General features: G+C 35.1%; 1 protein-coding gene across 1 annotated transcript; it reads right to left on the bottom strand.

The window, feature by feature from the left end:
• Positions 1 to 13,096: 13,096 nt before the first annotated feature.
• Positions 13,097 to 14,891, bottom strand: LOC126891123 (piggyBac transposable element-derived protein 4-like). Its single transcript, XM_050660302.1, has 2 exons — positions 14,738 to 14,891; positions 13,097 to 14,685 (listed from the first exon to the last, which is right to left on the bottom strand). The coding sequence occupies exons 1-2, from the start codon at positions 14,889 to 14,891 to the stop codon at positions 13,097 to 13,099; spliced, it is 1,743 nt and encodes a 580-aa protein (XP_050516259.1).
• Between the last annotated feature and the right edge of the window lie 10,448 nt (positions 14,892 to 25,339).

Genomic DNA, 25,339 nt, shown 5'->3' with positions numbered 1-25,339 from the left:
TTTTTTTTTTAATTGTCTATATACTTTTTAAAATTCCTTTCTAAAACCCTTCAACGGTTTTCACAATTTGCTGGAGTGCAACTTACATTTTGCATTTTTAGGTCAAAGGATATGACTTCCCACAACTTTTTAACATTTCTAATCGCGAAACTTCCAACATTTTTTCTGTACTTTCGGTAAAGTTCAATCAACAACAAGGTCCTCTCGTCCATAAAAAACTTGTTTCATTGTTAGCAGCCGATTGCTGGTTACCTTGGAAAGCCGAATACTCTCGTCAGGAAAATATTAAATATGTACTATAGATAATAGTAATAATAATAAAATATTTTACCTTCCATCTTAATGTTATGTTACAGAGATTTTAATTAAAAAAATGTACTCAAAAAAGTAAACTAATATCAAACTAATAAAACGAAATAAAAACTAACTATCTATAATAATATTAAACATTTAATTAAAAAAAACGCGAAGAAAAAAATTTAACAAACAAATTAGATCAAATTCCAAGAAAATCATATTTGACTATTTGACAATAGACAATGACAAATGCCAAACATCAAATTTTAGGTGTTCGTAGAACACAAATTCAGAAATTAATTCCAAACAGTTTTAACCTGAACATGCGCATTGTATTCAAATCACAAACCGTTTGTAATTGTTACTACGAACAAACCTATTATTCCTGGTAGGGTACGCTCTATTTTTCATAAATTGGATGAACTTTATTTTTTCCGACCATTGACTTGTTTTTTTTTGTTTCCAGCCACGTGGCCAACATTTTCTCGATATCTTGATTCCCTATCTCTACCGAATGTTGTGACTCGCCGTGTCTGGGTTTTATGTGGATAATTTTCAGTTCGTCCCACATGCTGCACATTTTTTCAATAACCTTTTTTGAGAATTCTTGACCATTATCGCTGTGTAAAATGTGTGGAGCTTCAAATACGGTGAACACATCCAAGATATGGTACGCAACTTATTCGGCACGCTTGGTTTTTAATGCTCTGAGCTGGACAAATTTGGTAAGATGGTCTTGATAGACCAAAATTAATTTGTAGTCACCATCCGCTTGTGACTGCATGTCAATAAGATCAAATGCGCGGCATAAAATAGGCTTTACAATGAGTCCTTTTTTTGGAGTATTGAAATATATAATCATTTTCTTCTGACGCTGCACAGAAAGATTTATGTAAACCGTGACGAACTCAACAGTTATGTTCTTATATTTCGTCTTTCATCATTCTGTTACTGCCACCATGTCCAATTGAAATATGAGTCTCGTGAATGATATAGAAAGTTTCCTCCATAAAGACATAAAAAAACAATAGGATCTCTTTTGTTTTTTACTGGCACAACGAGTTTCTCAACATTACCAATTTTTACGACTATACCTTTCGGGTAATGCTGTGGCGCAAGTCTTTCCTCGATAAACGTGAGTATATTCAATAACACACATTTTAAGCAGCATCCATCAAATATGGTAGGAAACATTTGAACGCATATTTTTCGCACTAATATATTTCAATTGACAAGTTATATCACTTATAGGGCCGGTTTCACCGACGACAAATAGTAGTTTCTTCTATGATTAAAGTTATTCGACCATTAAACTGACATTTCTCCATTTTACTAACGTCAAATAAGACTTATTTTATTAATTTATCAAAAAAATACTTACTCCTCGAGTAAATTGGCAAGTTAAAATATTTAGAAGAAAGTAAATTCGCGAGTTTGACTTTAAATTATCAAAATTATATTGAAACAAAACATAAACTTAAACGTCTAATAAATTTTATTCATTGATTTATTTGTTGTTGGTGAAAATGGACCTGATTGCATAGTCTTTATAAAAATAATAATATTTGTTGCCTATTTCCTATATCTCTTGTGCCCTTAAACTTGTTTTTGCAATTTTCAAATTAAAATTTTTCAAAACAGTTTTTAAATAAGAACCCTGCAAAATAATAAACTGAACATATTTCTAACCTTGAAGGCAATGTATCTGAATCTAAATTTGTTTGTTGTAATGAGATATTTTGAGACACATTTTCTGCAGGTAATCTACTGTTTTCTAGGAGGTGTCCGGCGAAGAGAGGTGTCCGTTAAGAGAGAGTTTACTGTACTAATATAAGGTAAAAGTGCCTGTAAGTCTGTTTTAAGCTTTTCTTTACTCAAAGAAATTTGTTCGTTGTTACAGTCGTGTTTTCGTGTGACTTCTAGATGTATCAAACATTTTAAACTCACCCTCAAATGAATGTTTATATAAAATAGTTTGGGTTCCAATTGAATACTTCATCTCCACTTAATTCGCAACTAATGAACTGGTTCGTTGAAATGTTCTTTTTACGATGCACATAATAAGTATTTAAACATGATTTAAAGTTTAAAAATACTTTTGTTCCAATTCTATGACTTTTATAGGCGGTTTTCTAGGCACCAAACGTATCACGTTTGCCCAATCTCGAGGCAATTCAACATCCACCGTAGTATGTTTTTTGTCTTTTCTATGGCTACATGAATACTGTCTGCCTCCATACGCGTATGACCAGCTTCAAGAAATTTGTGGTTTATAGTCAATTTTTATCTTTGGAGTAAAATTCTAAAACAGTTTGCAGCAATATTGTAGAAAAAAATATATTGCGGTTTTGTCCTCCACAAGAATCACTGAACATGATCACTGTATGTGTGTTATTGTTTTCTTCTATGAGCTTGTGTAGGTAATGGTAAATACAAGTACCGATTTCCTTCCCGCCTCGTCCAGCCATTGTCTCATTCCATAGGTAGCACAAAGAAGATGATTTTTTTCCTAAGGGTTGGTAAATCATACCGAATCGCTGCCTATGTGTTATTATGAGCCTCAGTCCTTTACCCACTGGTATTTTTAAACCTGTTAAAAACCCTTCAATGAAGGTTTGTCTAAGACTTTTAATTTCAAAATCTTGAGACACCTTTGACCACTTGCACTACGATATTAGTTTGATTTGTTTTTATTAAATTACTTTTACTGTGTTTGACCTTGACCAATCCCTAGATAGATGCATTTGGGAATCTGGTGTAATTGTGAAATAAAATAAAATAAATGTTGTTTTACATTTATTGCTTATATTTTATTCAACATAATATACAGTGTGTAACGAAAATACAGGTCATAAATTTAATCACATATTCTGGAACCAAAAATAGTTTGATTGAACCTAACTTACCTTAGTACAAATGTGAATATAAAAAAAGTTACAACCCTTTGAAGTTACAAAATGAAAATCGATTTTTTCCAATATATCGAAAACTATTAAAGATTTTTTATTGAAAATGGACATATGGCATTTTTATGACAGTAGCATCTTAAGAAAAAATTATAGTGAAATTTATACACCCTATAAAAATTTTATGGGGGTTTAGTTCCTTTAAACCCCCCAAACTTTTGTGTACGTTCCAAATAAATTGTTATTGTAGTACCATTACTTAAACACAATATTTTTAAAACTTTTTTGGCTCTTAGTACTTTTTCGAAAATTCAGTTTTTATCGAGATATTTTAAATATTTGTCAAATCCACCACATATTTGTATATGGTTAAGTACGATTATGGAGACTTGGTAAAAAATATGAAAATTTATGTATGATTTACATTTTTAGGTATATTTTGAACCGTATTAAAAAAGAAGCCATATCTCGATAAAAGTTGCCTTCTTGAAAAAATACAAAGAGGAAAAAGTTTTAAAAACATTTTGTTTAACTAATGGTATCGCAGTAATAGTTTAATTGGAGCGTACACAAACATTTGGTGGGTTTAAAGGAACAAAACCCACATAAAATTTTTATGTAAACATATTAAAAAAGAAGCCGCAACTCGATAAAAACTGCCTTATCGAAAAAATACTAAGAGCCAAAAAAGTTTTAAAAATATTGAGTTTAACTAATGGTACCATAATAATAATTTAATTTGAACGTACAGAAAAGTTTGGGGAGGTTTAAGGGAACAAAACCCTCATAAAATTTTTATGGGGAGCACAAATTTCACTATAATTTTTCTTTAAGATGCTCCTGCCGTAAGAATGCGATATATCTATTTTCAATAAAAAATCTCTAATAGTTTTCGATATATTCGAAAAAATCGATTTTCATTTTGTAACTTCAAAGGGCTATAACTTTTTTTATGTGCATATTTGTACTAAGGTAAGTTAGGTGCATTCGAACTATTTTTGATCCCAGAATATGTGATTTAATTTATGACCTGTATTTTTGTTACACCCTGTATATTGCAAATAGTGAAATAGTAATAAGATGAAATATCAGGTTCCTACCAACCATTTCCTTAAAAACATATTTTTTCTAAAACTAAACAACTGAATGAGTCCGCCGAAATAACGCTGTAATTGCTTGGTTTTGTGATAATGGTGAGTTTATACATTTTAAGGGTGAGTAATACAGTTTGTAATCTGTATTTACAAACTTTATTACTAACTATTAATTGACATTGTTATAATTTTAAAATTTATTTTTTGATTTAATAAAAACAAGTGATGTGGTGCTTACAACGTTATTCGGCGGACCCATTCAACTATCTACCTACAAAGTATAAAAATAAAAAATACAAAATTACTGTCGTTTACTACATTTATTGCTTATATGTTATTCAGAACTAGCCATTTTACCTATCGCCATACGATGGGAGATTCAATCAATTGCCATCTACAGTTACTTCACTCATTTTTTTTTCAAAATTTTAGGAGTAACAAGCAGTCAATAGAATTAAAAATTAAATTTTTTTAATAATAAATGTCTTGCATGTAAACCAAGTAAATATAAAGTTAAATAAAGCTTTAAATTATTTTCTCTACAAACATGTTAAAAATGCAATTTTTAGCACTCCATAGGAGCGTTAAAAATGCTACTTTAAAGCACTGGGTGCTTTAAAAATTTCAAGGCACTGCAGTTAAAAATGAAATGTCAAATTTTTAAACGTCAAAATATTTATATTTCATTTATTATTAATAGTACAACTTGCAGAATTTGAAAAAGTAAACTGTATTATTGCATTTTTAACAGGTTTGTATAAAAAAAACAAGTTTATGTAACGGTATAATATTTTCGCTAAGAATTTTTAGACATTCCCCTCGAGTGTAGACAACCAGTTCTACCTTTTACGGGTCATAGGTTTCAGCAATTAACAAAAATATTGTATTTTATAAATTTATAACGTTTGTAGAAAAAATATTGTATGATATACTTACGTGTTAAAAAGTACATTTTTAAGGCACTCTTGTGAATTGCAGAATTCGCTTCGCTTATTCTGCAAACCTTCTCATGCGTGTTTGTACATGCGTAAAATTGTACTTTTAATGCTTATATCATAAATTACTATTCAATTTTAATAAAATTATTGTATTCGATTTTAATACATGGTATATTATGCAACGAGCATTTAATGATGGCCATTATGAAGTGAGTATGAGGGATATCAAACGAGCCGCCTAGCGGCAAGTTTCGTATAGAGTACGAGCTTCATAATGATAATTAAATGCAAGTTGTATACACAATTTTTTTATGATCATTCACAACAAAAACTATATTCAAATTTATTAATTTTGTAACGCAAACAAATTAAGTAGTTTGTCAGTTTGTTTACATATTGAGAACTGTCAAAGCGTATGTATTTGACTCGCCATTGGTAACTGCGCGTGTGACACCTTCATCGCAAATGCCATATCGCGATTCTATTGGTTAAAAATCTGTATTGTAATGAAAATCTGTATCATAATGAAGTTCATTATGTATGATTTCACGTGTTCAATGATTTCACTACCTTCACTAGGTAGTCGATAGGTAGATTTCACTATCATAATGTAGTTCACTATGATACAGGTAGTGAAATCATAATTGATATATTATAGTATGAGAATAGAAAAAAATATTTTACATAACGTACCTCTATATTATGTCTGCAACCTATATATGGCTGTCCACAATATGTCTGCAATGAATTCTGCAATTCTTTGGTCACGTGGTTCGCAGAAGCGACGACAGTTTGGAGAGATTAATTGTTTCTGGAAACGTTCCGGGGAGAAGATCAAGAGGACGATCACCAACTAGATGGTCTGACCAAATAAAGCATTCAGCTGGAAACTCATTCTGCGAAGCTCTTAAGCCGATGCCGCACTGCAGGATGCTAGATGGTGACTTGGAGGGTGGATTTTAAAGGTGGATGGTGGAGGGTCGCTGCATCCTGGACGCAGTGAAAGAGTGAAATGAAGTCAGAAGTCAGTATCCAACTGACTGCTGAGGAATCGTTTGTTTTATTTGTTACGTTACATTTGGTTTGTTTTTTAGCATATCGTCATATTAGAGGTAAAACTCACTCACTAAACTTTTCAGAAAGTGGATAAAAATCGACTTAAAGGCAAACATTGTTTTTTAAATTCACCTGACTTGAATATTGGATTTTTTTTAATGCAACTGCAAAGAATAAATAAAACAGATATTTTAGAAGAAGAAGAAGAAGAAGATATTTTAAGCCATGATTCGTCACCTAGTGGGTCTGCTGGGTCCCAAATTGCCCTTCTTTTATACACAGCACTTATTACGCTTACATCCATAGCGAGGCTACCCGGATGGATTATCAAACACGACTGATATGGGTGGATAGACGTCTGGCGGACCACCGGGTGGCTAGATGGCAGTGGGAGGCCACTGCGGCTACCGTCGTTGTATTATTCGTGGTATAAGTAGCTGGATGGTCGCCAGGCGGGTATCTACCATTCACCATCCTAGCAAACTTCCTTCACTGCGGCATCGGCCTTAGAGCAGCTGAAGATAGAGACCAATGGAGAAACATTGTTAGGAATATTGGAAGAAATCACGATCCTCAGTAATAGGGAAACGACAAGAGAGAGAGAGACCTATATATGTAGTTTGTTTAAAAAATATATAATAAAATTATCCCGTTATAAAAAGTTAGGTACTGTCCTGGAAAACTGTATGGCTTGTCGCATTAGGATTGTATAAAATTAGATAATAATAATATATTGCAAATAGTGAAATAGTAATAATATGAAATATCAGGTTTTTACCAACCATTTTCTTAAAAATATTCTAAAATTTTTTTCTAAAACTAAATAACTACCTACAAAGTATAAAAGTAAAACCTACAAGAAGTTACCGTCCTGAAATTATTCCTGATTGCAATTTGATTAATCCACACACTATTTTGATAATATTATTTGAATAACAACAATTTATTATCAATACATGCATGTGGTGCTAAAAGTGAAAATTCTCTCAATCTACGAATAACTCTTTCTACATGAATTCTCAAGCTAGCTATTCGTTTGGTCTCAAATACCTCATCTTTACTAGGGTTTGTACCTACAGAGACACTCGGTGCTCTAATTAGTACACAACCTTTAGACCTAAGTAAATGGTCAATATGTTTAAATCCCCTATCTGCCATAACAGCAACATTTAAAGGTAAAATATTTAAAAAACCACTATGTTCTGCAATGATAGCATCAGATGTACGACCCCCAAATGCTGTCGATATATAATTTATGATACCATCAGGAGTGCAACATATTAAATATTTAAGTGTATTACATTTTTTATATTCTGACCATGTTAAAGATTGTTTCACTGCATCTGTTGGTTTCTCTATCTCTATTTCTAAACAATAATTATACAATAAACATTACAATATAGAGCTCGAAAAGCTATTGGTAAATTTGATTTCACGAATGAAACCTGGGGTTGTATTATACATTTTCTTAAATATTTACTTATAATTGGAACAGATTTCGAAAATATTTCTGAAGCATAACTTTCGGGTATGCCAAAATCATCTGCTAGAGCTATAAAAGACAGTCCAGTCCTGATTTTTTTTAGTGATAAAAATATATACATAGAATTTACCGTGCAATATTTTTCTAGCAATTGAACTGTATAGTATGCATGTTCTGGTAATCCCATATACAATCTAGGTCTGTTTTGTAACTATGTAATTGTACAATTGATTGTCAGATTTTTAAATTCAGTTCTCTTTTCATCATTAAGTTTTTTCATTTCACCGAGCGTTAAAGTATACTCACTACTTCCACTAACACTTTCACTAAAATTTTCATGATCACTACTTTGTATGCTTAGAGTAGTTTCAGAAATATTTGTCACATAACTCGTTGATGGCTTCATCTCTACGTTGACTGAAATAATTTTGATTGGCGATAACCCTATTGTAATTCCACACTGTAGGTTACATTGAACACTAGGACAGGTTTGTGAAGAGACATCCCTTTTCGAAACTTCAATGTCATTTGTTTCCAGCTGAATTTCCATAGGGTGAATGGTCTTACTACTACATGCAACTATGTGCAAATTCTCCTGAATACAAACTGGATCTTGTGGCACCAAAGAAATAGCTTCATCAACAATTCTTTTTGCAGTTCTCTTAGTACCTGCTGCCCTGGGATGATTTTCAAAAGATATTTTTCTATTTTGCTGGCAATCAAATATATGAGGCACTACGTTTGGTTTCATTTTTTTCTGACCACCCATTAACTTGTATTTAACATAGTTATCCATGTCTTCTTCAAGCTAGAATAAATAAATAAATAATAAATAAGCCATATAAAAATATGTGTTATTATGAATAAATATAGTAACAATTAAAAACATAGGTTATTTGTAATACAACGGTAATACTATACTTAGTAAATATTACTGCATTGTGTAGCAAACAAATAAACATAAAATAACTAAGTAAGTATAATGATATATTATGTAGATGATTAGATATAGAGTCTGATTTTTATACTCACATTAAAATGATCCTCACATAAGTGGGCTGTAGTTTTCTGTGAAATATCTTTCTCGTTTTTTCTGCATGCCTTTAACCATTTTAAACGACGTTTTTGATCTCGAGGCACACGAATAAGTAGCTTTTCGGGTGTTTTATAAGTGGTATTGGAACACAAGTGAACCATACAATATTTCTAATATTGATTTTGTGTTGCTTCCATTATTATTATTAATATTATTAAAGCACAGATAATAAAAAGCAAAAAGGAATTATCCACAACAAAATCTAACCTTCAAAACACAACGTTTTTACAGTTGACAGTTTGTGGCAACAGTGTTGCCAGTTCGTTGTTCTCTTGTCCTGGAACGAGCAGCGTGACGTCACATAGCTTTTCCTGTTATTTAAAATGGATAGTTGGCGATCACAACTTTAAATGTGCATTGTAAATTAAATATTGCGATTTGAGGGTTGATATTTGGTATGCGTTGTTTCTATATGTAGACAAATATAATAAATAAATAAAAAAAAATTGTCAAGTTCCCTATTGTTGCAATGTATACATATTATTTTCTGATGCTGGTCTCCCACATATTCGGTAGTTTGTATACTTTTCTCAGCCGTATTAATCAGGTTTACTTGTGCCATTGATGCATTTATGGATTGCTCGAGATTGAGATGACTGACTTTAAGTATAAAACCAATTAACACCCCCCAATAGCACGCAAAATGCAACCGCAACAAAAAGTAACACAAAAAACAAGCACATCTTCTAAGAGAGATGTAGTTTGGATCTTCTCTAGCCAAGGTAGCTGGTTGTTCAGATTTTTGTCTTCTAAGCGTTCCTCCACATATAGTCTCATACCTAGGGGTATCAGATCAGATGTTGGGGATATTGTAGTTGTAATGGATGTATCACCACTTATCAGAACGGCCCCAACTTGTATTTCATCTTCCACAGGAAGTGAAATACTTCTTGAATTCTTCATCACCAAAATAAAAAAGGGATTCCCCGTCACTGGAATACTCGGGTTGAGATGGAAAACTTGGGGGTTTCTTCCGGTATGTGATTTGTCAGACTTAACATATGTATTAGTGTCATCGCAACTCACATATTAACTTGAAGAACTAACATTGTTGTCCAAGATAACTAGATTAATGACTCCACGGTAATACGATAAACGTTCACGTTTGAAACCATTTTGAAGCTCTTCTTTCCAGGTATTTACTTCTGAGATCACCACGATCTGTTCAGATGGAGGTGCACCACCACCTCCATAAGTTGACTCTTCATAACTACCATACATAATGAATCAACTCCATTAATTAAATTTAAACTACAAAAAAATTTACACACTTTCAGAATCCAAGACAACAAACTGTCACTACTATCAGTTTGACTTCGACTGAGCTCATGGCTAATCACCAGTTCACAATTTTCTTTAATGCCTAGGTACTTATCGCACGTTGATTCATATATCTAACCTTTGTTATGACTTCTCTCTTTAGCACCTGCATTGTGAATCAGTTTGATAAAAATATTTAATAAACAAACATACTTTACATACTTTGGAAACGAAGCTATAGTTTTCATATTCAAAATTTGTAGAGCATTAACGTGCTGCAAATATTTGAACTGACACAGAAATAGCTCAGGCATTACCTTATACACAAATCATGGTATTTGTTGTTGAGAAATCTACGAATACTTTAACCTTTTCGCCACTGAATTCATTTTTACATGTAAGAGACTGAAACTATTCAGTTTTATAATCAAAATGATTAATTTAGACACATTATGTATATACAGTAGACCCGCGATTATCCGAGGTAACTGGGACCGTGACTGCCTCGGATACGGAAAAACTCGGTTAACACTGAGATTGGTTATATTGATAGAAAAACACGTAAATAATCATAACTGGATATTTTAATGACAAAATTAATACAGGACTGTCTATAAAAGATAAAAACATTTACCTTATCAATATTACTGTTTAAAAAAGTCTTTGATTTTGCATAAGCTTTATTCCTCTTTTTGATTTTGAATCGGCGATGTTGCGTCAAGGTTGAAAATTGTAACTCACCTGTTATTACTTTTGCCTCGGTTAACCGAGGGGCTCGGATGACCGAGACTCGGATAATCGCGAGTCTACTGTAATTAGTCGTAAAATTCTCATTTGTCCTTTATAAGGAGGTGGGAACTTTTGATGCCAACAGTAGTTTTGACTGGGATTTTAAGGTCCCATCAGGAATAAAAAGAGGAATACAGGAATACAAAAGAAATGTTTATTAAAAAATAAGGTATAAATGAAATTGACTTATGAGTGGAATGTAAAAAAAAACACTTTTTGCACAACGGGACATTGCATCCAACACAAAGTTTTTTTACGGCTTTCCTTCTTCTTTTGAAAACAACTAAAACATCTTCTTTTACTGCTAGTTTGTTTTGGAAGGTGATCTCCAATATTTGTCATAATTTTTTGCTTTTTTGTGTGCTTACTTGGACGACCAGAGACTCTTCTTTTAATTGTGGCTGTAGATCTCCCCAAACTTATCAACTGCTCAGCTACAGGTACTAAATATTGAAGAAGAGGAACTTTCTTCTTTTTATTCTGAATTTCCGAAAATATGATCGATGAATTGATTACAGATGCCATTAACAATTTGTAGAAAACTTTACGCCACCACTTAGTAGATTTTCTGTCTAAATCATAGGTTGCAATCTTTTGATCAGCCAAATCAACCCCTCCCATATATTTATTGTAAAATTCTACAGCTTCAGGACAATCACAAGTACATTTTTCGCCTGTTTTTAGTTTTCTTTCAGTCTGTGATAAAGATGGTGAGTGGCAGTTTGATAAAAACAAAACTTCTTTAGTGTCCAGCCATCTAACTGCCATTACGCCTCTATCATTTACCATTGAATCAGATTCACCTCTAGATAGTTTCTTATCAATAAATTGGGGCGTATTCTTTCTGCGCCGCATGTATGTACCAACGCATGGAAACTCAAGATTATTCATGTAATCCACAGTGGTAAAAAAACGATCAATACACAAACATAGATCTTTCGACTGAAGTGTTTGACACAGTTTCGCTACCACCCTCTCACCAAAAGTCCCCTCTAGTGCTGTGATTTCCTTACCGGAGTAGATATTAAAGTCGTATATGTAACCAGTCATGAAATCGCATCGTTGCCATAATTTGATACCTCTCTTGATTGGTTTGTTAGGTATGTATTGCTTGATAGATGATCGCCCTTTGAATTTTACCATCGTCTCATCAATGGATTGGTAAGAAGATTCAGACCTTGCCTTTTGAAAACGGGTTTTTAAACAGTTTACGACGTCTTCTAAATAGTAGGGGAGGTAGGCCAAGACGGGATACTTTTCTTTTGAAATTTTCTGAAGCACAAGTATAAAGTCAAATAAGACTCAATTATGGTGCTTGTCTCTTTATTAGTCAATTATGTAAAACATTGTTATCAAACTTATGAATAATTCTGAAAAACGTAGTCAGAAAAAATTTATATTCAAACAGATGCACAGTTTCCCTTTTTACCTATAAGTGTTGGTAAAACGGGAAATAACATAGAGGTAAAACGGGATAAGAATTTTGCACAAATGATATATTCTTAAAGTAAATTTTTATAAAAAGAACTGAAACAAAAGATTATTAGACAATATTTGCACACATCACATACAAATGTGTCCTCGTCATCCTCGGCACCGGCGCAAGCGTCATGCGCCCATTTATGGCAACCAGAGCACCTTATCCAACCCTCGCCGGGCCTGTCTTCTAAGCAATTGTTGCTGCAATATAAACATGCGACGTTGACTTCTTCAGTTTCGGATTCACTACTGCTACTTTCCTTCTTCATATACTTCTTCCTTTTCCCTCTTGTAACTTCAATATTATCCAACTCCATTGACTTGTTTTTATTCTTAACCCTTTCGCTGCGTCAAATAAATACATATCGCTGACCAGTGCGGCAGTAGTTTTTTAACACTAAATGCGATATTTTTTCAACAATTGTTTTTTGTACATATGTTAAAACGGATTATTATAATTTTTCTTCTGAATTTTTGCAAGACGCACATGTGCTCTGTACGCAGTTTTCAAGGAATTTCTTTTAAAAATGCGGAGGACGCACTTGTGCGCTTGATACAAATTTTTGTATTTAGTAAATTAAATCGACTTTTTTGATCTAAACTAAAATTTTATTCATTCAAACAGGATGTAAAATAAACAAATAACATATAATGTAAAATAAAAGTATACAAAATATTAATTTTTTCCTAATGTCTTTCTATATTGATACATGATATTCTCTGAAACATTTGCCTAAGCAGAGGCCAGGTTTATCGGGACATTCTTGACAATGATAAATAGTATCCTTACGTATCTTATTTTTATTGCATGTCCGACATTTTTTTCTAAGAGTTTTACCATGTTCATTATGTAACTCAATTTTTGAAGGTGTGTGGTTTACACCCGAAGTAACTGCTACTTCTGCCGTTACAACTGCTGTTCCTTGACATTTTTCTGGTAATAACTTTTCAAGTATTGACAATCGAAACTTATAATATGACATTTTGTTATTTCCGTGGTACTTATTATACAATCTATGAGCATTTGGCAAATATAGCTGAAACAGATGTATGCCAATTTTTTTGTACCAACGTAAAGTTTTGCGTGTCGGCGGATAATAAGAAGACATTTGGTCTTGAAGATCTACTCCGCCCATATATTTATTATATTGAATGATTGGCAGTGGTTTAATTTTCTCATCCCCTCGTCTATTTCTTACGGTTACCATCTCATTTTTATATTCAGTTGAAATGTAAATGATATCTCTTTTGTCTCGCCATTTTCCAACCATTACGTTGTTGAGGTACATACTTTTGGTCTGGCCTTTTTTTAACTTTGCGTCTACGACGTTTTTTGGACAGCCTTTCCTATCTTTTCTCAGAGTGCCTGTACAAAAACTATTTTTATCCAGTAGTAATTTGGCCAAGTTATAACTATTGTAATAGTTGTCCATATGAAGCGAATGTCCATGGTCGAAAAAATTACGCATTAGGTGTAGCACCACTCTTTCTGTATGAGACTTACCAGCAGTTGCATCACCTGCACCAGCATATATATGGATATCCAAAATTGTTGAATCGGCTTCTGTCAGCATATAAAGCTTTACTCCATACTTATGTCGTTTCTTAGGGAGATATTGCTTGAATACCAGTTTTCCTTTCCACAAGATCATAGATTCGTCTAGAGATAAATACTTTCCTGGATAGTATACCGTCTTCATTTTGTTATTAAAATGATCTAGCAAGGGTCTTACCTTATATAGTCGATCTACTGGAACTGGTTCATTTTCTTTTACATTTTCGGCAAAATGAAGGCATCGCATTATAAGCAAATAGCGGTCTCTACTCATGTATGAAGAAAAACAAGTCGAAAATAATCTATTTTTCTTCCAGTAGTCTTGTATGCTAGTCAATTGGATTGTTCCTGTATGGAAGGTTAATCCAATAAATATTAGCAATTCCGATACTGTTAATTCCTTCCATAGGGAAATCCTTGAACGGTCACATCCTTTGCTGGTAGAAAGAACTTCAACTGCATAACTGTTAGTTTGTAAGACAATCATATTTAAAAGTTCATCGTCAAACAACAGCCTAAACCAATCGTACGCACTATCACCAGGACTATCGACTAACAATCCACTTCTTTTTGTAAATGGAATTTGTTTCATACCGCTAGTTGTTTCGGTCCATTCATTGTCTGTAATCTGTACGTCAGGATTATCTGCAACGGTATTATTTAACTCGTTCTGTAGTACATCATCCTCAGTATCACTTCCAGAAGAGTCTTCCGAAACATTTTCAATTTCAACTAAAAATATTAATTTCAGACCACAAGCTTATTATTACATTTATTTACTTACAGTTATCTACATCAGAGTCTTCATAATCTTCATCTGAGTCTGAATTATATAAAAACTGCATAAATTCCTCAACACTCAGATTTTTTTCATTTCTCACTTTCACGGTCTTACGTCTTTTTACGCCTGAAGGTCCAGCTTTATTTAAATCAGCCATTATTATACAAATAATTAAACTTATAATCACACTAAACCGTTTGAAACGACAACACCTTTGAAAACCTAACTATGTGAGTAACTGATCTGCGACGCCACCTATGAATAGCTCTGCAAACCTAACCACATGATTCACCGAGCCGCGACGCCACCTATGAATAGAAGTGACCTTTAATAAAATGCGGACAAAGTTTCCTTGATCTCCTGAAACTGAGTCAATTTTAAATGTATATGAAAATCACCATATACATAGGCCGCTCATGTGCGCCATACGCATTTTACAAAGAAATAGGAGGGCGCGCATGTGCGCTTTACGCAGCGAAAGGGTTAATGTTTATTTCTGAAGACTGTTTATTTCGGCTACTGCTTTGAAGGGATTTAATTTTTGTATTAGCATTGATTTTTTTAACGCTCACTCTTTTATTTTTCCCTTCTTGCTCTTTGAAAGACTTCTCTAATTCTTCTTTGTAAGGGGTACTTGTGAGAATAGCCGCTTTACCTTTCTTCACCTTCCTTGTTTTTTTCGGAGCTATCTTATCTGCCACCTTTGGGTGGGGGGCAATTTTTGGAGGAGAAATATAGTGGTGAATTTTGCTAGTGGATGGTCTAGTATCATCTTCAACTGGAAAATAATTTTCCTCGGATTCGATTGAACCCAGTGGCTGCCCGATTTGTCCGATTTGTTCCACTGGCGTAACTTCCCTAGGAATTTCAATAGAATCTGTGCGTTCTGGGGGCTCTTCCGATAATACTGCGCCATCGTCTCCATTAGGCTCAGTTAATGGTCTCTCTGTAGGCAGAGAAGCTGCAAACATGTCATCTGTGAAGACAGTACGGTCTACTGGATAAATTCCGGTCTTCTTGAACCCATTTATGGCGTTCAACGGTGTTGAAGCTTGTAGATAAGCATGACCATATAATGAACCAATTTGACGTAGAGTTACACACTTGCCTGGATTTTGTCTCAGCCAAACTTCCAATTGTGCAGTATAAAAGGTACTTAGCGGTGCCATAAACGAAACATTGAGCGGCTGCATACGGTGACTGCAGTGTGGAGGTAAACATAAAATTGTCAAACCATTCTCCCTTGCTTTTTCTATAGCGGCAATATTTTGAGTGTGGGTTTTGTGTCCATCGAGTATAAGCAATGCTGGATTGTCTTTAGAGGCTTGAGTGTGGATGAGGAAGTGATCAAACCATTTAGTGAATAGAGCAATCTGCATCCAGCCAGATTTATGTGTTACCCCCAAAGTTCCTGGTGGAACGCCATGCATAAAGTGCTGCTGCATATTTACCCTGGGAAAAATGATCATCGGTGGGATGAATATTCCACTAGCGCTCATGCAGATCACTGCATTCGATAACTCACCACGCTCTGCTGATGTGAGTGTACCCACTTGTTTTCTACCTCTCAAGGCCACTACCTTTGATGGACGCCCTTGCACTGTTGTGATCCCCGTTTCGTCCACATTGAAAATTCGATTTGGAGTAAACTTCATCTTATCTTGAAGGGGCTCCAAAATATCAAAAAAAAAGTTATTGCTTGTTTATTGAAGCCTCGAGCCCTAGCTGCAGAAGTAGCTTCTGACAATCGCAAAGAGAGCTTATGTCGCTGCAAAAACGAACGTAACCAGTGCCATCCAGCTAGTTTGGTGGTCTTGTTGAAATGATGTTCGATATTATTAATTTCAGCCAATTGGAATGCAAGACTACGAATACTTCTTGTTGTTAATCCATATAACATCATTTCCATGTTTTTTGCATATTCTACTAACTTTTTTTCCAATTCCACCGGGAATGTTAACTTCCTGCTGCCAAGTTTCTTTGCGGTTCCTTTTGCTACTTGATTTGTATCCTTAAATCTTCGTTCTAGTGTTGACTTGGGAACATTAAACGTTTTCGCAGCACTCAGAAAACCATGAGTACCATCTCGTACAGACTCCAGGGCTCTAGCCATCGACTCTTCGGACCACGAATTGCGGTTAGATTTCCTTTTATAATTGGAAGGCATCTGGAAATAAATGAAGTCATATATAAAAGAGGTATGTAGGTAAAACGGGATATACCGTTTAACCTTTACATGGGAATCCCGTTTTACCTACACTCTACAGCCACACTTTTAAATTTAGCGCGTAAGGACTGTGTGACACTGGCAGCAGAAGTTCATGCATGAAATCTAACCTAACCTTATCGAGTTCGCGTAAACACAGCCGCAACTGAATATTATGCGTTTTGCACATGCTAGGAACTCGTTAGGTTATCATAAATATCAGCTCGACCCTTTACATAAATCATAAAAAAAATAATACTTACGTTTTACTTGCAAAATTGCACCGACGACAACACACATCAACAATAACCGGTATGCGTCACACTTAGCCGTAGGAAAACTAAACTAGTGACGTTGCCGTGTTGTCCAAAATAGCATTTCCCGTTTTACCTACATATCCCGTCTTAGGCCCACCTCCCCTATGTTTTAGAACAATTTTCAAGTTTTGTTGGATCAGTATAATACATTTTTGAAAGTAGGAAAGTACATCGATCTCTACTGATAGCATTTTTTATTATCGTATTTGACAGTGATTCATTGTTGGACCAGTAATGATAAAAACTCGGCACCCTGTTATAAGAAATCACAAGAGTGCAGCCAAGTACTATCATAATTTCATACATGTCGGTCTCCTCGCAGTTAAGTTTCAAATTCTTTTTTCTTTTTAATAGTTTTATACGTTTATTAGTACTATCAGCAGTATGTGTAAACAAGCTTCTAGGAAATAATTTTAGAAACACATCTAGCTCAGAACGCTGCCTGTTGAATTCCAAAAGATTCACACCCTTTGTTTCTTTAGGCAATTTTCTTCTAGCTATAAAATTTTTCGAAGGTATTTTCCAAGTTACAACATGCGTGTTTACATTGGGACTCACCTCAGTAGCTTCGCAACTTCTTTAGTACTGCTGTTACCTTCCTCCTCTTCGTTGCTCATTTGGATTTCTCCTTCACTTTCATCTTCGCTGTCTCCAGGAATATAGTCGGACTCATCAGATGCTGAAAATGGTTCTTCTTCTGAGTCAGTTATATTAGTTACAGCTTCCAACTCTTTTGCACTAAGATACCGGTTTCGTCGCATGTCTGAAAGAGAAAAAGTTTATTACTGATGGGTAATTTTAATCCCATATAAAATTACGGTAGGGAACAAAAGATCCCACTAAATATTGTTTGCTAAAACACCTTACATTTGAATAATTATTTATTTTATTTCACTTACTTGTAATAGTATAAACGTCTGCACGCTTTATTCCTTTATTTTAATTAAAATAAGTAACGGATTCTTGCAATTTTATAAATAATTCAGACGGCCATGCACGTGTCACAATACATCGATGTTAAATTAGGAAATTCAATCATCTTATGACACCAGTGTTGCCGATTGTCGACGGTAGACTATAAATTACTGGAATATTTCATTTGTACGTAAAAGCGGTTATATTTATAGCCCTCAGTAAACCTGAACTAGCGGCCGGGAACTATAGTTCCCCGCAGTGACGAAAGGGTTAAATTCCTTTAAATAATTAACAATCATTTGTATTGCATTAACAGCCGGTTTCCGAAAGGATGATCATCTCAAAAATTATGTAATCGATGGTTAATCGTTGATTAAATGCATTTTGAGTTTCAGTAACATCAGTTAAACTGGAGTTCAATAACAGTCGATCACATGATTTAACAAACGATTAATCGTTAGTTAACAGCCGATCATAAGTGCTTTGAGTTTCCGAAACGCTGATTAACCAATTTCACATGTCACACGGCGACCAAAAGGGACTGTCACCAAATTTGAGGTTATTGGTTGACTAAAGGGCTGTTAATTTTTTTTTATAGAGTTATTTTTCGTTATTAAATAGAGTTTTTAGTTATTAAATAGAGCTTTTTAGATATTAAATAGATTAAATAGGTTTCTTAAGTAAAGAGTTTTTTAGTTTTTAATCATAATTATTAGTTATTTAATTATAATTTAGATTTTCAAAATTAAATATACAGTGTAAGTAACAAATACTCAGAAAACTTTGTTATAAAATAGATCTGTAAATAAGGTAAGTCATATTATTCAATAAAAATAAGACTGTTCTGGTAGAAATAATTGTAAATATAATATCTAATAAGATATTTATTTAACTTGCAGAACATGGACATCTCTGATATTTCTGACCTTTCATTGTCGAGCGAGGAGGAAAATGTCCCCAGGGTTAATCACAAAACCAGGATGAATCCTATGACACACTTCAGTGATAGTGAATTCAAGCAACGATACAGAGTATCCAAAGAAGTTGTGGCAGAATTAGTGGGACTAATAGATGGTATAGAATCAACAGCCAAACGAAACAAATCTATTAGTGCCATTGAACAGATCCTACTGACAATCAGCTTTTATGCTACTGGAGGGTTCCAAGTGACTTCAGCTGATAATGTGAGAGTATACAAATCAACAGCATGTCGCATCATCAAGAGAATATCTCTTGCTATAACCAGGTTAATGCCAGTTTTTATAAAGATGCCAGCAACAGCACATAAGCGCCTGCGTGTTAAATCTGGATTTTACGTATTGACTAATTTTCCCAACGTGATAGGTGCTGTTGATTGTAAACACATCAAAATTCAGTCAGTCGGAGGTCCAAGACAAAAACTGTTCAGGAATAGGAAAGAATACTTTTCTTCAAATACTCAACTGTATGTGATGCACAGCTGAGGATTCAAGATATCATTTGTAGATGGCCTGGTTCTGTGCACGACACAATTATTTTCAACGATAGCCACATACGAGCTGATTTTGAGAGTGGTGTGTATGGGAATGACGTTCTCTTGGGAGATAGTGGATACCCATGTCGAACTTACCTTTTGACTCCATTTTTGCAGTCCAGAACAAATGCTGAGGAAGCCTACAATAGAGCACGGGTAGCCACAAGAAATCCTATAGAAAGGTGCTTTGAAGTTTTAAAAAAGCGTTTTCCTTGCCTATCTATGGGGTTACGGGTAAACTTAGATACAGGAATGAACATTGTTGTGGCCTGTGCTGTATTGCATAATAGAATAGAATATAATATTCTTTATCTATCCAATTAGATCACAATGTGATATAGGACAGGTCATGTAAGTACATAAAACATAATCAACAAATCATATAGGACAATTACATAAAATACAATCAACAAAATATAAATTAATAAAAAAAGATATGCAATATAGAGCGTCTCTGACCCCGTCGGTCCTCATTCCCTGTAGTCTTTTATTAAGTCAAAGTAATCATTTAGGTTGTAACCGCATAATTGGATCAAGCATGATTTTAATTTATTTTTGAATTTTTTAATATTATTTTCATTTCTCATATCAAGTGGCAAACAATTGTAAAACTTAGTTCCTGCAAAATCAGGACTGGTTTCAAAAAGAGTTGTGGAATGTTTACACGCACTTATCAACCTCCCGTGCCTTGTCGGGTAACTATGATAATCACAGTTGAGGGTAAAATTTTGAAATTTAGTTTTAACATGAATAATACACTTATAAATATATAAAGCATGGAAAGTCAACAGTCTGTGTTCAATAACATATTTACGACACGATTGTCTATTATCAATATTCAATATTAGTCTAAGAATTCTCTTTTAAGTTATAAAAACTCTAGAAGAGTTCCTAGAGTTTCCCCACAAGACAACATTATAAGTCATATAAGAGTAAAACAATGCATAGTACACACTTATCAATTGATTGGTATTAAACAGAGTTTTCAACTGAAGGATCGCGTAGTAACCCTTATTCATTTTTTTGCAGACTTTAGTAACATTCTCATCCCATCTCATATTGATCCAATTTCTGTTGGTATTCTTAGTTATGCGTTTTGATATTAAAGGACATGTTGTATCAATATGATAGGAGACAGAGTTCAAAAAAGCTCTATATGCATCCTCTATATCATTTGAATATGTATAAACATTTTCGAAATTCTCAGAATCAAGACTCAACAAAAGATTAGACAAACAATTTTTTGACAAGTTTCTATAAGTAGCTATCTGGGATCTAGCAGTATTGTTACTCTCAGATATATTTAAACCGAAATGAAGTCCTAGATGATCACCTAAATTGTAGTTCACCATAGCCTCATTGTATAATTGAGGAATATTAGTAAGAAAATAATCTAGTTTCGATCGTTAGTCCATTAAAATGTTACATTTAGGGTTGCATTTCCTAGAGGAGTCAATTTTATTTTTTTAATGTGTAGGGGGGTTCAGCAGAAGCTTAAGTTCAAGTTTTTGGGGTCGCCGCCCTTGTCCCCCGGCCGCCATCTTGGAAAAAGTGGTGCAAAGGGCTTTCGCGCTGTATCTCCTAGCAACCATACAGAAAATTTAATAATACATTGAATGTAGCAAATTAAATTTTCTACAATTTTATATTTATTACTTTTTATCGTCAAGTGACCAATAAAATAGTTATAAAAAAAATTAAAGAAAATTTTGTAAAAAATTTCCTTTTGGAGGTTTTAACAACCTTTTTCCGTTCACTTTACAATAAAACAACATCATAGCGATTTTATAGAGGATTTTTCAACGAACAACTTCCACTATAAAGTTGTGTAACTTTATTTATCTAGGTTTCAGAGCGCTGCAAACGTGACCAGATTCTCGAATTCTTATAGGAATACAATAAAAACAAAACCTTGGGCTTACTTTTCTATATATAAATTTATTTATTATGACTTTAACATTCCTATGCTATTATTAAGCTATTTTTTACCCTTTTCCCGGCCACCTATGCGGTAGAGTCTGGAAGCGTGTTTTTTGTGGTGTCCCCAATAGGCCTAATCCACGGACAATTTCTAGACAAAATAATCTATCTATTAGCCTTGCGACATCCAATATTGGACATAGGCCTCTCCTTCGCTCCTCCATCTTTCTCTATCCTGAGCCATGTGCATCCATTTTGAACCGGCTTGACAAAATAATATTATTTATTATTATATGTTGAAAAAGATCTATCATAGTGTTTAACCACGATTTTCTTCTTTCCATTTTCGAATCTTCTGTAAAACTGGATCTTTTTCTTGTTCTTCCTTGATCTTGGTAGGCGTCCACTCGTCGTTGACCACTGTTGTTCTTAGTACTGCTGCTTCCTTTGACTCTGTTTTGTTGCAATGGGAACACTCTGCTGGACACGGCCTTCTAGATAAATAATCAGCGTTCCTGTGGCTAACTCCGGCCCGATGCTCGATCTTAAAATCATATTCTTGAAGTCGTTCAATCCATCTGGCTATCTGACCCTCTGGATTCTTAAACTGCATTAACCATTTAAGGGCGGCATGGTCGGTTCGGATTAGAAACTTACTTCCATAGAGGTATTGATAGAAGTGTTCCACCGATTTTACTACTGCTAGAAGTTCTCTTCTCGTGACGCAGTAATTTCGTTCAGGTTTTGAAAGCACTTTACTAAAATATCCAAGGACTCGTTCCTGTCCTCCTTGAATCTGCGACAGCACTCCTCCAATTCCCAAATTACTTGCATCCGTATCTAAGATGAACTCTCCTTCTGGCAGTGGATACCCTAATATTGGTGCTGTAATTAAATGCCTCTTCAAAGTTTCAAAGGCCGTTTGGCAGTCTCCATCCCAGCAATAATCCCTTGCTTCCTCTGTGAGTCACGTTATTGGCTTAGCGATATCTGCAAACTTCTTAATGAACCTCCGGTAGTAAGTACATAGTCCCAGAAAACTTCTCACTTGATGTTTATCAGTTGGTTCAGGCCATTCCTTAATGGAATCGATTTTTCCCTTATCCACGGCCACTCCTTCTTTGCTGACTATATGACCTAAATAATTGACTTTACTTTGAAATAGCTGGCATTTCTTGGGGTTTAACATTAACTGGGCAGCTTTAAGTCGATTAAAAACGTCTTCTAAATTCTTCAGGTGGTCTTCAAACGTCTCCCCCAAAACGATTATGTCGTCTAAATACACCAGGCATGTTTTCCAAGATAACCCTCTCAACACATTTTCCATAAGCCTCTCAAATGTCGCAGGAGCATTACAGAGTCCAAACGGCATAACGTTGAATTCCCATAATCCAGATCCTGTCGTGAAGGCCGTCTTCTCCTTGTCCACTGGATCCATTTCTACCTGCCAATATCCAGACTTCAAGTCCAACGTAGAAAACAATTTACTTCCAGCCAATGTGTCCAATGTGTCGTCGATCCGAGGCAGAGGATAACTATCTTGGTAACATTGTTCAACAAACGGTAGTCCACACAGAACCTCGTAGCTCCATCTTTCTTCTTGACCAGGACCACCGGAGAGACCCATGGGCTCGTAGAAGATTCTATCATTTCTTGAACAATCCTTTCAGCTTCCTCTCTCTTCGCCTGTGGTAATCGTCGAGCTGTTTGACGAATTGGCCTAGCGGTACCAGTGTCAATTTTGTGTTTGACAACTGTCGTTCTTCCTGTCTTTCCTCCTTTCGGTACGAATATGTCACGATATTGCTGAAGAAATTCCCTTAATTTCCTTTTTTCTACTTGGTTTAGAGACTGGCCTGCAACTGCAACCATTTGGTCGAACTTGTCGTTGTAATTATCTGATGTTGTCGTTTGACGGATTATGGACGTCACGGGTACACAAGTTCCTACTTTTGTCTCCTTCTTGATGGTCACCGGGTAGTCATTGACATTAATCAATCTCACGGGAATTTCTTTAGCAGAAGTAACCAATTCCTTTCCAATTATGATTCCTCGGCCAACCTCCTCGTCGTGGTTCCATGGCTCCATCATAACAGCTGTTCCTTCTTCTACAATTCCCTGTAGCCGCGCTACGATGATCGTTTCACTCCTCGCAGGCACAACTGTATCTTCTTTAATGGCTGCTAGCACAGTGCTGTCATCAAGTGGATGAAGAAATACCTCCTCGTTGCCAACTTTGATTACCCTATTCTTAAAATCCAATTGAAATCCATGCAAATTCATTACGTCCATTCCTAATATAACATCTTCTTCGATGTCTGCAACTATGACAGTATGGACGAACTTTTCGGCTCCAATCCCTAATTGTATCTGGATTTCTCCATGGCTGTTGGCGTTTTCACCTGTGGCAATCCGCAGTCGCAACCTCGTTGGTAAGTTTCTTACGGCTGTTTAAAACTGACGGTCGTATAATGGTCCTGGTCGCTCCAGTATCCACCAACAATGTATACTTTTTACCATTTATTTCTCCATCTACATATACACTATCTTCACGACATTTCAAAGAAGCTATTAGTATGAGAGGGTCTTTGGAAAAGTTGCGGGTCGAAGCTGCCCCCCTAAGGCCGACCCGTTCTAGTTTTCCTGCTGGTGAGTCTCTTGACTGTTATTGTACCTAGGGTACTTACATGAACTCCGTACGTGTCCCATTTCACCACAATTTCAGCACCTTATGGTCTTTGTTTTCTTGTATGAAATGCCCTTTATCATATTGACAATCTGGTCCAGTTTGTCTTCATCCTCTTCCTCTTTCACAGTCCTAACTTTACTGTACCCGCCAGAGGCCTGGGTAGCTGATTCGTATTCGAGGGCGGCGGACAAGACATCAACCAGCGTCTTGTGACGACCTAATCGCAGTGTTCTTTGCATTTCATGATCACGAAGGCCATCAATGAATGTTTGAACAGCCAACTTTTCCATCATGTCTTCGGGAGCTGTTGGATATGCATACCGTACTAACCTGGCAATATCGACCTCGTATTCTTGAAGAGCTTCATCTTTCTTTTGTCTTCGATTTTTAAACTGCGACTGATAGACATGCTCTAAATGTTCGTGCCCGTGTCGCATATTCAGTCTCTTTTTAAGCTGCTCGAAGTCATCTGTCTCCTCTACGGCTATGGTCTGGAGGACATCCAAAGCGTCGCCTCGAAGAGCAATAGTGAGGTTTACAGCCTTTTCTTTTTCGGACCATCCGTTCGCTCTGGCCGCCGATTCGAACTGTTTCATGTAGTTGTTCCATGATGACTTTCCGTCGAAATTTGGCACCTTAACATGAGCATGACCCACACTCCCTTCAGCTATCGACCGTGGCTCCAATTTGTATTTGGTTTCATCATCTTTAATGTCTGTTAAGATGGGTTCCATCCCTTTGTCTGCTTTTTCCGTTTCCTCCATTTTCTTTTTTATTTCCTTGATCTTTTCTTCAAAAGTAGATTTTATGGACGATATCTTGTCGTCAAAATCCGAAGTGACTTTAGAGATCTCGTTAGTCATCTTGCTTTCAAGGGATGAAATATCACCCGAAACTTTCTTCTCTAACGATGCAATGTCTGTCGAAACTTTAGAAACATCGGAGGAAACTTTAGAAACATCGGAGAAAACTTTAGAAACATCGGAGGAAACTTGGGAGATTTCACTAGAAACTTTGTTCTCTAACGATGTAATGTCTGTCGAAA

The sequence above is a fragment of the Diabrotica virgifera genome, chromosome 9 (genome assembly GCF_917563875.1).
Source record: "Diabrotica virgifera virgifera chromosome 9, PGI_DIABVI_V3a".
NCBI lineage: Eukaryota > Metazoa > Arthropoda > Insecta > Coleoptera > Chrysomelidae > Diabrotica > Diabrotica virgifera.
Note: the sequence above shows the minus strand (reverse complement) of the source record. Positions and strands in the feature narration are given on the sequence as shown.